Here is a 14245-nt window from a genome sequence, read left to right on the forward strand (position 1 = left end):
TATCCTCTCAGAAACAAATGAAACTATTACCTTGAGTTATTATGTATTTCATTTATACATAGACATTTATAAAAATGAGTTTATTTCTTTTTTTTCTTTTGCACCCTCTTTTGTCATTTTGTCTTTTAGGATTTTATTACTTCTTAGAGAACAAAGACATTTTTATACGCATCCTGTTGCATTTCTTTTTTTTTTTTTTTCTTAAGATTTTATTTATTTATTTGACAGAGATCACAAGTAGGCAGAGAGAGAGAGAGGAGGAGGCAGGCTTCCCACTGAGTAGAGAGCCCGATGCGGGGCTCTATCCCAGGACCCTGAGATCATGACCTGAGCCTAAGGCAGAGGCTTTAACCCACTGAGCCACCCAGGTGCCCCATCCTGTTGCATTTCTTAACTACAGCCCTCCTCAAGGTAAGATTTTCCTTTTAAAAGAAAATTATCCATTTTAGTTCACGTTGGCCTGGGAAATAGAGCAATCTTTTAAAGTTATTGTGTATGAATTTTAAGGTTCAATATTAGCCACTTAAAAAAAATCCCCTTTAGAGGCACCTGGGTGGCTCAGTGGGTTAATCTGCCTTCAGCTCAGGTCATAATCCCAGGGTCCTGGGATAGAGCCCCGCATTGGGCGCTCTGCTCAGCAGGGAGCCTGCTTCCTGCCCCCCCACCCCGCCCCGCCTGTTTCTCTGCCTACTTGTGATCCCTGTCTGATAAATAAATAAAATCTTTTTAAAAATCCCCTTTAAACCGGGCGCCTGGGTGGCTCAGTGGGTTAAGCCGCTGCCTTCGGCTCAGGTCATGATCTCAGGGTCCTGGGATCAAGGCCCGCATCGGGCTCTCTGCTCAGCAGGGAGCCTGCTTCCTCCTCTCTCTCTGCCTGCTTGTGATCTCTCTCTGTCAAATAAATAAATAAAATCTTTAAAAAAAAAAAATAAATAAAAAAAAAAAAATAAAAATCCCCTTTAAACCTACTTAATTTTTAATTGTTGTGTAACATACATAATAAAGGACATGGTTAAATTTGTCAAATTTACTTAGCACCCTCCCCAAAACCCATGAAAAACAAGGTGCTTGGACGCTAATTTAGAAAAATGTGCCCAACTTTCCTTTTCCTACAACAAATTTTCCTTCATCCTTCCGTGTGTAATTTTCTTCCCTTCCCCTACTTCTACAAAGAGGGGACCTATCACACCTTGTTATCTGGACTGGAAGCCCTCACAGCAACCCAGACTTACTTACTTCAGTGGTGGGTGAACATTAACTACGATTTGAAATCTGGGGGGCTCCCAGTCTTCAGCCCCTCGGATCCTCGACTTAAGGGTAATTTCCTGAACGACATCCACACTGGATTCAAAGTCTTTCCGGACGCGCTCTTCATTCACTACCTGTATAACACAGAAGAGGAGTTCAGAGCAACCCAAACAAGCCTATTTCTGGAACAGAAAGAAAAAGAATATTCAAATGTGTTTCCAGCATTAAAATATGCCATGAAAAATTAGAACTGCTTTCAACTGAACGAAAGAAGCCCTCCCGGTACCTAACACCATCTGTAGAAGTCTTGCTTGAAACGCCAGCCAGCTGAGATCACTTTTCTTAGTATTTTGGGGAATTCATTTGTTTTCAGACTTCAAGTTACTGTAAGTAGGTCGCTGTGACCCAGAATGCTTTAATTCACAGCAGAAGCCTTACTGCTCTTAGTCCATAGGCTACCACATGCTGCCCAACAGAACCCCCAGCTGTTGTCAGACTTCCCCCAAAACAGCTTTTAAGGCCATTCCCTAGCTTAAAAATGTCCAGTGGCTCCCCTCTGAGCCGTTCATTATCCCTTATTCATTATTCATTATCCATTCCACTTTCCTGTTTGCAATTAACATTCAAAGTAGCATTCTGTGTCCTCCACAATTTGGCCCCATCCTTCAAACCTAATTTCCCAGGAAGACCAACTCCGCACGCCCCCAACACACACACACACACACACACACACACACGTTATCCAACCACACGATGCCACCCTGCTCAGTAAACATACCATGCGCACCCGCCCCTGTCACTTTTGCTCCAGCTGCCCTGTGCCACGTGTTTCTACCTGCTACCACTCTCAAGTTTGGAGATGTCCAGTGGGCCTTCCCGAGTCCCCTGATAAAATGAAGCACCCTCCTCTGCATACGCAGACTGCTTTATTCCCACCCCTGTGTTCGCTCTGCTGCAAAGTTCTCTCCCCTCAATGGGCTGGGGGCGGTCAGAGGCCGGTGTGTCCACACGGGACCAGACTGGACATGACTCCTGCTCTTCCGCTGACTAGGCGGCCGAGGGGCGGGAACTAACACTTTAAACATAACAACGGCATCTACTTAAGAGGATAGAGATGAGGATGAAAATGTGAAATGCTGAATTCTCCGGCCCATCATCAACACTCGGGAAACACTCCAGGGACCATGCAAGGAAAAGCATAAATGCCTGAAGTGAACAGCAAGCAAGATGAGAATTTAGGAACTCTCAACGCAAGGCCAGTTTATTTGGATACTTACTACCGAGCCAGCTGCATTTAGAGGGCCTGCAGGCTGCTGATTAACGTCTGACAACAGCCAGCTCTTCTGGAATGCTCGGTACAGCTCCTTGGCTATTAGCTCAGCAGAATTGAAGTCTGGCTCATAAATGACACTGAAAGGTAAGAGATGCAAAAAGTGGAAAACGATATTCATGAGGAGTATGCTGTAGATCTTCATGTTTTCAACCATCCTTCCCCCTCCAAAAACTCAGAAGAGGTGTCACAGGAGGGAACATGCCCCAGCCACCCACTGATTGTCTCATGCAATGCAGTTCCTCCATGCTCGAAACAGCAGCTTTTATTTATGGAGGGGACCAAGACTGGGCAATGCAGTAAAAAAAAAAAAGCACTGGATTTGGAGTTCAAAGACCTGAGTTCAAGTCCTGTCTCTGCTCATCAAACAGCATTGTGTCCTGAGGCACATTTAGCCTGAGTCTCAGTTTCCATATTTATGAAAATGGGGTGAAAAATAAAATTCTACCCAGGCTGATTAAATGGGAATGTATACAAAGGCCTTTAAACACTCTATTAAAAAAAATAAAAGACTATAGAAAGCTCTATAGAAAACTTAGTGGTGATTGTTTCATTGTTAAATAGTAATCTCTGTCCCTAGAACTGGCAAAACTTGGTTGGAGATGTCAGAGGCTTGGTGTTCACAGTGCCTCAGCAGTAATGGTCCAGGGGTCTAGGTGCAAGTGGACACGGATGAGACCTACCTCTTTGAGGAGCTGCAGGAACACCCACAGGTTTCTGTGATATTGCTAAACTCACCAAGTTCTGCAAGTAAATAAAAGAAAGGGTATTAAAGTCTTTCAGTCTGTTTTACTTACTCATACTTAATTTTATAAGAACACAAAAATAAATCCCTGCCTCTCAGAAAGGTCTCGTTATTCAGCATCTCCATTCTTCATGTTCTCTGGGTTTCTACTATGAGACTACAGCTAATGACCAAAGATGGGATTTCAAAATCCAGTCTCCTGAAATTCCACCTAAATGTAATTGAGAGGCCAAACAGATCTGACTGTAATTAGTATCTGCTTTTGCATTCAATTCTACAAGTGAGATGAGAGATTGATTATCAAGGCATTTGAAATAAGAGCATCTAATTATTACTATTGTGATTTTTTTTAATCTGACATAATCTGATCTTGGGAGAAGTTTCTTTGAAAGCCATTGTAACATGGTATCACATGGGATGCATGTCAGTATGTGTTGAGGGGAGGGGAATTATGAGTCATCGCTGGTGAGTTTCCAAATCTTACCTATGATAACAAAGTCCTCAAAGTGACATTTACAGGCTTCTGTCAGCACATCAGAGTGAGTGGGCGTTCCGGCCACTGGGCTGCCCTGTAACACAGAATAACCTAGAAAAAGAAATGAAGGGGTTTTCACCAACAAGAAAAACAGTCACAGCCAACTAACTAGAAACCAGGGAATAAAAATGGGCCGAGAGTTTACATTAAAAGAGTTTAAAAATCCAGCTTTAAGAATGAAAAAACGGAGGGAGCTATTTTTGTGTTGTTCGTCCATTCACTGTGACTGAGTGAAACAGAAGGGGGAGAATCTGTGATGATGAGGGGTTCATAAGAGTCAGCTGCCTACTTTAATGTGTGTTTGAAAATTTTTAAAATACAAAGTTTTAAAAAAATGAAAGAGGACAAAAATCAGCTTCACAGTGAGGCAAAGAGTAGAAGCGACCTAAATATTGTACTGGGTTGAGGAGCATCCCCCCCCAATATATATTTGGGGGGGGGATGCTTGAACCCAGACTTGAACCCAACACTTTCTCAATCCTGGGACCCCAGGATAATGACCTGTGGATGTGACCTTATTTGGAATTAGGGTCTTTATCAATTAGATGTGATCAAGTCAAGCTGAGGCCATACTGGATTGGAGTGAGCTCAAAATCCAATATGACTGGTTATATTATAAAGAGGCAAATTTGAGCACAGACACTGATAGCCAGAGAAGGTCAAGTACAGACAGAGGCAGAGACAGGGGTCATGTGTCTACAAGCCAAGGAACATCAAGGACTGGCAGTAACCACTAGAAGCTGGGAGAGGCATGGAACGGATTCTCCCTCAGAGCCTCCAGAAGGAGCCAACCGTTCCAACAAGTTCATTGTTGACTTCTGTCCTGCACAACGGAGAGAGAATACATTTTCTGTTGTTTCAGCCACCCAGTTTGTGGTATTTTGTTAACGCAACCCAAGGAAACTACTACAAATACGTCCATGTTTTTCGATCCTGAATGCTAGTCTGTGGAATTATCCTAAGAATGTCATTAAAGAGAGAAAAAACAAAAGGTTAAAAAGGGAGGCTTTGATCAGAAGGAGCTATCTGCAGTGCCTTTAAAATATTAAAATACTAAAAGCTATCAAAATGCCAAATAATAATAAACTGATTTTGCAAATCATGTTACTAACTCAAGAAATACCATCATGGAAAAATGTGAAAACTGTAGCAACATGGAAAACTAGATAGGAAATACTGTTAATATAATCATATTATTAATGGAATTGCATTAACACAAGTATATAATCACTATGAAACTGTACTCACTTGAATAAACATAAGAGAAAAGCACAGAGAAATGGACACAGTTCTTGAGGGAAATAGTCTAGCCTGCAGGTTAGGCAGAGGTTATATAACTGGGCTTCACAGGGAACTGGCCAGTTTTTAAAACCACGCTGCCTGGGTGCTGCAAGTCACTTAAGGGTCTGACTTGACCCTTGGTTTCAGCTCAGGTCATGATCTCAGGATCTTGGGATCGAGTTCTCGTGCCCAGCTCCGTGTGCTCAGTGCAGGGTTTGCCTGGGATTCTCTCTCCCCCTCTCTCTGCCCCTCCTACTCCTTTGTGTGCACTCTCTCTCTAAGATAATTAAATCTTAAAAAAATTTTTTTAAAAACCAACAACACTGCGTGACCCTAGCCAGGTGACCATGCACAATCAGCTTCTCAGCTTTGGTTTCCTCCTGGGTAAGGTAGGACAACCTCACGCACTTCTGTTTCCCCCACCCTCTTTTGACCACGATCCACAGTAACATACAATCCCACTGCAACTCAGTTACAGACACAAAAATATTTCACTGATTCAAAAAAAAAAAAAAAAGAAGTTCCAGGAAGCATTGCTCCCTCGAGGTGAGTCGAATGCTGACACTTTCTATTCTTTTTGTTTGTTTTCAAATATTCTCCAGACCAACCTGCAACTTGAAGTATGCCGACCTCCCCCAAAGGAGTAATGTCTACCACCAGAAAGGTCACAAGAGACATATGTGATAAAAGACACATATTTTTATTGGGGTGGTAGAAATATTTTAAAATCTTATGTAACATATTTATATTCACGTTAAAAAAAAATTCAGGGGCACCTGGGTGACTCAATTGGTTACACATCCGCCTTCGGCTCAGGTCATTATCCTGGAGTTCCAGGACTGAGCAAGTGTCGGGCTCCCTGCTCAGCAGGGAGCCTGCTTCTCCCTCTGACCACCCCCACCCCACTCATGCTCAGCCATTCAACAAATATTTATAAAATACTATTTTAAGCAAGGCACTAGGCTGAAGGCAAATTCAAATGAGACCCATGCTATGCATCAAAGAGTTTAAAACCTCATAAGGGAACTGAGAAACTGACAAACATAGCTGTGAGAAAACACAATTGTGTGTACCCCAGCCTTGAGAAGGGAGGGCTCCACGCTGTACAACTCCAGGAGGGAGGGAGGCACGTACTCGGACAACCATAGAGCGTTTGGGAGCACAACTTGTGCTTCCTTCCACATGAATGGTGCCCCTGCCTTGGGATGAAATCTGGGAGCTTGTCACAGTGGTAATGGAGGGAGACTGCTTTCGAAGAGTGGAAGAGTGAAGGAACTGACGTGATGTTCCTGGGGACCCAGCACTGCAGGGAGCCCAGCCAAAGCAAAGGGAGGGAGGCAGACAGAGGCTTGGGAGAAATGTCTGCGGGCAAGTTGACCAGGCTCGTAAAACTAAAGCTCACAGTACAACACAGGGAAATGAGGAGAGGCCCGTGGGCAAGCTGCATCCCACAAAGCTAAAAGTCCCAGGATCAAATCTGGCACAAACCCAGTGGGCCATTTTAGAGGAGTAGAAGTTGTTCTAGGCAGACAGATGTGTGTGGGATGGAGGAGTGGAAAGAGGCTGGAAGTAAAGAGAAAACTAATGGCAGCAAATGTGTCTTGAGGACCTAAGTGCGCGGCTTACAGAATGACTGACCAGAGGCTGCTGTGATGGGCCAGGTCAAAGGCGCACAGGGAACGGATGGAGGGGCTGCCACCGTTACTGAGAAGTCAGGGCTGATTTGCTCACAAGAAATGGGGCCAAGACACAGACACGAAAAAGAAAGAGTCAAAGATAAAGCACAGAAATAGGCCTGAAATAAGAATCATTTCTTTTCTTCCCACTGGTGGCCTCAGAGGGGATGATGGTCCGATCACATTCCTTCACTCCCCTGGCCAAGGGTGGCTGACCAGTTGGGGACACCCAATCAAAGCAGGTCCCCTCGGGAGCTCCTCCTGGGAATGTGGATCTGGGGTCCTGTAAGACTGGGGTGAGCTATGCAGCTGGTTATTCAGGAAGTTTTAGAAAGTTGTAGGCAAAGGATTTGAAGATCTACTTTGGGATGTGACAGGAAAAGAGACATGAATGGAGAACACAGCATAAAGTCTCTCTGATGTGCCCTACTTGCCTTCATAGCCGCTGTCAGAAGAATTGGAAGACCCAGATTCTTGCTTTGTGTTGGTATAAAACGTGACTTCGGAGTCAGCTTGGTCATTCCCGAGCACCCCACTGGCTTCTTCCACACCCCAAGGCTCTGTGTGCTGTTGACTCAGGATCGTACACTTAATTTTCTCCATTGCTGCTATAATCATATCTGCAACATAGAAGTGGGCATTTTCCTGCAGGGGGAAAAAAAGTATCAGGTAAAATATAAGCATAATTGACTGTTTTTCATCGAGGGTATACTGGATTGAAAAATCAAGAAGCTGTACTTAAGTGGAGTTAATGCACAAAAATATAAATGTTCACTTAACTCAGGGATCACAGGTCATTCTATGAAGTAGAGCCCTTATCTTCCAGACACGTAAAATTTAGCCCACTGCGACCAATAGATACCCCAAGCTGAATTTCTTGTGATCTAAGACCCCCGGTTGGTGGTGGCCCAAGGGTAGACCTCAGGCATTGGTCATGGAAAATTTCCCAGCTGAGCACAGACACTGACTCAGAGCCCTTCTTAGCTCAGCGCGCCTGCCAGAGGCTGAAATGAAACCAATCTGCCAAGCTTCACCAAGCGAAGTTTCCAGATTTAAATCAGAACAGCACCATCTAAGGAATGAACACACTCTGTGGTTTTAGAAAAGGAAAAAAAAGAAGCTGTATTCACCTTTTCGACATCGACAGGGAGCAGGAATGCCTCCGGAGAGAAGGAATTCAAAGAAGTGGTTCTTCTGCTGACTTGAACGGCACCTGCCAATGCAGCAAGTTATTAAAAATGGAGAAAAAGAAGTTCAAAGATTCCCTAAGAAAACAAAATGAGGGGCAGCTGGGTGGCTCAGTTGGTTAAGCCTCTGCCTTCGGCTCAGGTCACGATCTCAGGGTTCTGGGATCCAGCCTCACATCGGGCTCTCTGCTCAGCAGGGAGCCTGAGCCCCCCACCCCCATGCCTACCTGCCTCTCTGCCTACTTGTGATCTCTGTCAAATAAATAAATAAAATATTTAAAAAAGAAAAGAAAACAAAATGATGCTAGACAGTGGCCTTAAAATATTTTTGTATTATTATTTAGCACAATTCCAGAATAAATTAGGATGCCAGAAGAAGACAGGACCTTCTGGTGGGAGGCTTTGCAGAGACTGCATTAATGGGGATCATTTCTACAAGAGCCTGTTGGAGCAACTTGGGAGCACTCCTCAGAGAAGGAATGGGAGAACCCCTGGATGGAGGAGGCCGATGAGGCGAAGAGGGTAGAAAGAGAAGATCGTGGAAACTACCTGAGGGAGACGGAGAAGGGTGAGAAGGAACAGTCTAGAAGCAGGGCCCTAGGAATTATGGGGTCTCTTCTCCCATGCACTGTGACTGACCCAAAACTTCTTGTTTACAGAGACAAATCTATCTGAAAAAGGCCAGCATTGCTTCTCTGAAAAGGTCTTCCTGCAGCCAAAAACCAGAAGAAACTGTGGAGGACGGATGCAGCTGACTTAGCCATTCTGCCCCCGGAGCCGCTCCATTACTGGCAGCAAACACCATCAAAACGGAATGATTCCTGTCATGTGATTCCTTCTTGCAGTATGTAAGGCAAAACTTTTCTACAAGGGCCCCAAGAGCTGAGTTGTTCCAACCTGCTAAATGAGCCAAAATGCCACAGATGGCTTCAAGGCCAGATAGCTCTCAGGGTGACAAAGAGAGACGCTAGCAGAATCGCCCGATCCCCTGCCTCTGCTTCAAGAAAGCGACTGTTCCACGGAGAACTCGGAATCAGTTAGCTCCAGAATCCATCTGGGGTGGGCCAGCTTTTTCTGAAAAGGACTAGGGAGTAGGTATTATAGGCTCTAAGGACCGTCTGTTGCAACTACGTAGTTCCGCCACTGCGGAGAAGATGGCGTTATCAGCAACACACGCTGCGCTTGATTTGTAAAATCAGGAGGCCAGAAGGAGCTGGCCCAGAGGTCATAGTTTTTGGACCCTGAGGAAGAAACGGGACAGAAAAAAGTCAAGCTGCAGATTCCAGTTCCAGCTCTCTACACCAGCTGGCTGGGCCTCTGTGTTAAAATATACTCATTTCTTGCACTAGGAGAGGCAGCTATTAAGAGATTGAAGGAGGCCAGCAATGTGAGTGCGTCCTGCAAACAAAAGGAATTGTGGATTGGTTTCTTGGGGCCTCAGGAAATGCTAGGCTGGGGGAGTGGGCGGGTGGGTCTTCCTCTAGAAAAGGAAGAGTGTGCTGCTGTCGGTTGTGACGAAGCAGTCACAGGGAAAATTCTGTATCTTAGTTGCAAATGCCTTGTCTTTGCATTGCTGTCCCACAGCAAAGAGAGACCAGATCGCTGGGGACTTTTTTATTTTTTTTTTAATTCCATAAGCAGCATCCTCCTACCAAGTTTAAGATGGAGTGGCTTTTAAAAGTACTTACAGAAATTGCTGAGACAAAAGGGGCTGGGGCAACTGTTTTCTTTCTGGGAGAAAGACAAAAGCTACAGGATAATTTTAAATTGCAGAACCACTTGCTGTAGAGTGTGTCATTTTGCTCAAATTTGGTTCTTATTTCAAAACTAGCCCATTTTAAGATTGTCCAAAATCTGCTATGCTTAAGCTATGAATAATATGTTAAAGATTATCATCATCTTTGACTCTTCCAAAAGTTTTTCCAACAGAACAAATAAACTGCATATTTTAGGGGAGGGGAGGGCTGGTTCTTGCTGGTAAGAAATAAATAAATTACCCACATATGTACACACATACGGACATACACACACACAGGCAGACGGGCAGCTTTCAAACTGTTTTGAAAGAAAAAAAACTTCATCAACTATTTGGGATTCTGAGAGAAATACAGATCGACACAGTGTGAATATAATATAATGAATATTTTCTTAAAAATCAGAACGCCACAAATGAGAACAGTAGTAGATAACTTATTGACTCTTGTGTGGCATTTTGCAGGCATTATCTTATTTTAGGAATTCCAGTTTTTTAAGAATATGTGAGTTACTTCAGAGCAATGGGAACCCTGGCTTTAATTAAAAAACAACAACAACCATCTTTTGTATAGTCTTTGGGGGAATTGTTATTACCATTTTTCAATCTTACTATTTTCTAGTCACACTCCATTTAGGTAAATAGAGATGAGGCAGCAAGTGCATCTCCTAGGAAAGTACCCATGTGAAACGGAACCCACTCTGTCTGGAAACACTCCCCACCCCACCCCACCCCACCACGCTGAATTGAGAGCACCTCCAATACTCTTTTTCAGGCAACTGCATGCGCCAGTAGCTCCTGGAAGCACACACCAGCTCAAAGATGGCAGCTGGCACTGATTATCAACTAAGCTGAGCAAAGATGCCACCCCCTTGCTATCGACGGAGAACAGAAATACCTGATTTTACCCATTGTGACCATCCGGACAGCTGGGCTGGAGACAATATTAAATGAGCTAATGCACCAGCCTCTGATCAAAGTGGAAAACCATGACTTTTTTCTCATGACAAAGACCGTAAGACGAGCTTTAGACCAAGCAAGGCCGGCATGGCAACAGACAGGAATGAGGTAAATTCCCGGCCGGGGTTACCTTCATCCGTGGAAGCTGTCAGTTGGGAAGGCTGCAGAAAAGCACGGTCCACTTCAGGACAAGGAGAGGAGCTTGTGAACAAAGACATCTGAGGAGAGTGTCCTAGGAACACCGCCTGCTCTTCCACTGAGGTAAAAGAGGGGTCGCTGCTCTTGTCCCCTGAGCCCTGGGCAGAGTCTGCGGTATCCTTTGACAGTGATGTCTCCACCATGGAGTCCCCGAGAAACAATGGTGAGGGGTTGAGGGGCAAGGCGGTGTCCTCTCCAAAGTGGTTCCCACTCTTCCTCACTGTTGGCACCCGAGGGGGCGAATCCTGAGACTGTTGCTGCTCACACTGGGGGTTAATCCAGGCAGCTTTGTGCCTTATGAATCTGACGTCTGAGTGGCAAGGAGGCTGGTCAGTGTCCAGGAGGCTGGGGGAAACATCAGTGTCACCAGGGTCATTGTTGTCCCTGTCCCATGAGTCCACTGGAGAATCGTGTCGGCCTGTAGACTGTGACACCATCTTTCCGAGCTCAGGGTGGGGTGAGTTCCACTGTACTACTGGATTAGGGCCTTGAACTCACCCGAATGCCAGTTGTGGGGAGGGGGCAGACAGCTTATCTGCAACAAGCAAAAATCATTCAAGATAAGTAAGAACCCAGTCATATTTTAAACTCCAAAATCTTTGGAGAAGAAAAAAAACATTAGTAAGTTTGTACTTCACTCTGTACAGTCAATTCCCCTTGGATTTATAAGAAATAACTAAACAAACACATAAATAAAGAAATAAGCAAATTAGCAATACAACTAGCAGCAGACACAAGAAGCACGATGTTGGGAGGCACCTGGGTGACTCAGTGGGTTAAGCCTCTGCCTTGGGCTCAGGTCATGATCTCAGGGTCCTGGGATCGAGCCCTGCATCCGGCTCTCTGCTCAGCCCGGAGCCTGCTTCCTCTTCTCTCTCTGCCTACTTGCTTCTCTCTCTCTCTCTCTCTCTCTCTCTCTCTGTGTCAAATAAATTAATAAATAAATCTTAAAAAAAAAAAAGAAGCATGATGTTAGGACAAGAAAGGGTTTTTCAAGGCATAAAGATAATCAAAGATTGTTTTACATAAGGATAAAGGCATATATGCATACTAGTGATAAAACAAATGAAAGTGTAAGACAGCCGTGCATTATTCCAATAAAATTAAATGTCAAACCCCAAATGGGAATACCATGGGGAAGTAGAGACACATTTTCATAGTTCCATAGTTTCTTAGTTTCTTGTTTTTATTTAGTCTGTGATTGTATTACAACAAAGTAGACAAGTGGGATTTGACATTGAAAACCCCTAGCACTAAAAACTTTGTTTTATGTAACTTGGATTAAAATACTGAATTATAATCGCAGTAGAAATTTGTGATTCGCTTCTCATATCTAAAGAACACACTGTGAATCTAGAATCTATCTTTTCTTTTCTTTTTTTTTAGTGGGTGGGGGACAGAGAGAAGGAAGGGGGACACAGGGTGAGGGAGAGAGAATCTTAAACAGGCTCCATTCCCAGTGTGGAGCCTGATGCAGGGCTTGATCTCACAACCTGAGAGCCGAAATCAAGAGTTGGCAGCCTAACCCACCGAGCCACCCAGGCATCCCAGCTGGCTCACTCTTAAGCTCACTGTTTGGCTCCAGTAAATACAGCCATGATTAAAATGTTGAGAGCTACTCCAAAGAGAAGCACTCTGGTCACCGTAATCACAGGCCCAGCATGTGTCCTTCTACTGCTCCCACTGTCCTTCACTCTACGAGGCTCAAGTAATCTTAACAGCAAAAGCGAAGTCAGCAAGGGGAAGGCGTAGAGATGGAAGCAGTTGGCTTAAGTGAGCTTAGCTTAAAGGAAGGGTGGAGAACAGGGGTGCAAGGTGGTGACTGAAACTCTGGAGTCAGTTTCAGGGTTTTAAAAACTAGCGTTATGGGGGCGCCTAGGTGGCTCAGTGGTTTAAGCCTCTGCCTTCGGCTAGGTCATGATTTCAGGGTCCTGGGATCGAGCCCCGCATCGGGCTCTCTGCTCAGCGGGGAGCCTGCTTCCCCCTCTCTCTCTCTGCCTGCCTCTCTGCCTACTTGTGATCTCTGTCTGTCTATCAAATAAATAAATAAATAAATCTTAAAAAAAAAAAACTTATTTAAAAACTAGCGTTATGTATGCAGATGGCTCCCACCTGGATCCCGGCTCCTGACCTCCCCTGGGACCACGGGCTAGCAGATCTTACTGCCTATCCGACATCCATCCAGGGGACATGGCAAACTAACACATTCAAAAAGATGCTAGTTCCCCCCACATCTGCTCCTCCCTGGTTTTCCCATCTCAGGAAACATACCTCTCAGTTGCTGAGGCCCCAAATCTGGAAGTGATCCCTGATCCTATCTTCCCCTAACTCTTCGTCTTTCATCCATTAGCAAGTTCATATCCACGGCTACCGCCCTCATCTAAGTCACCATCTTCTCCCACTTGGGTCTCCTTCCATCTGCCCAGCGGGTCTCCCTGCTTCTATATTTTTCAACGTACAATCAAGAGGTATGCAGAGATCTTTCATAAGCCTACATAAGATGTCAGTCCCCTAGTCATCCAGCAGCCCCTTGACAGATCCTATCGAATCTGTAATAAAATCCAAAATCCTTACCTTGTTCTTAGGGCATGACAATGATCCTGTCCTGTAGACCACTCTCACTTATCTCTGTCTATTCCCCGATAAGTCCCAACCACGCAGCAAACTCTTGTGTCCCACAGGCTCTTGCCCACCCTAATGGTGCTGTTCTAGCCCTTCTACCTGGACTGCTCTTCCACCAACCGATCACACATCTGACTCCTGTCAGTCCCGTTGCACGTATTGGTTTATAAATTACTTCCTCAAAGAAGTCTTTCCTAACTACCTCTCTTAAAGTAGTTCCCCATTACTCCCTATCACATCACCTTGCTTAATTTCCATCATAGTCGTCTCACTTCCTGACATATTTTTAGCTCCTCACTGTCATTCCCCTCTGCCCCCTCCCTATAAGCTCCGTGAGAGCAGGGATCTCGTCTGTTCTCCACCAGGCGCACAGCTCTCCATGGGGACTCAACACACATCCGGACTGAAGAGGAAAATCCAACAAACTGGAAATAATATCTTGAGCTGGAGAGAGGACTTTTGTGGTAGACACACCTGTTCTGTTACCATGGCAGAATTATCAGCACAAGGAGAGAAGTGAATCCGTGTTTCTAATGATAGGACATTTTTCTCACCCAACACTTACAAATAGACCAAAAGAAGGTACATAGGAAAGCTGTGCCACAGTTCCTTGGGTTTTCTTGACTTCTGTTCTAGGTCAAACCTTTCAAAGTGACACATACACATAGACAGGATACACATGATACTGCACAATACTACATAAGCTCCAA

At 44.7% G+C, this 14245-nt stretch overlaps 1 protein-coding gene across 9 annotated transcripts in view; it reads right to left on the reverse strand.

The window, feature by feature from the left end:
- Positions 1-14245, reverse strand: part of RUBCNL (rubicon like autophagy enhancer) — a 41522-nt gene that overhangs the window by 16485 nt on the left and 10792 nt on the right. For 6 of the 9 annotated variants that reach the window (XM_004759203.3, XM_004759202.3, XM_004759200.3 and 3 more), the window contains exons 2-8: positions 10846-11448; positions 7946-8028; positions 7250-7460; positions 3808-3909; positions 3262-3322; positions 2526-2658; positions 1237-1382 (exon numbers count right to left, since the gene is read on the reverse strand). In XM_004759203.3, coding sequence (XP_004759260.1) covers positions 1237-1382; positions 2526-2658; positions 3262-3322; positions 3808-3909; positions 7250-7460; positions 7946-8028; positions 10846-11350 — 1241 coding nt within the window. In that variant the 5' untranslated portion in view covers positions 11351-11448. Of the gene's footprint in view, positions 1-1236; positions 1383-2525; positions 2659-3261; positions 3323-3807; positions 3910-7249; positions 7461-7945; positions 8029-10845; positions 11449-11672; positions 11716-13184; positions 14242-14245 lie in introns of those variants that run through there. The other 3 variants (XM_004759194.3, XM_045076662.1, XM_004759204.3) reach the window with 3 other exon arrangements.

Source organism: Mustela putorius, unplaced genomic scaffold (assembly GCF_011764305.1).
Source record: "Mustela putorius furo isolate JIRA1106 unplaced genomic scaffold, ASM1176430v1.1 tig00000179_pilon_pilon_pilon, whole genome shotgun sequence".
In the NCBI taxonomy this organism is placed as follows: domain Eukaryota; kingdom Metazoa; phylum Chordata; class Mammalia; order Carnivora; family Mustelidae; genus Mustela; species Mustela putorius.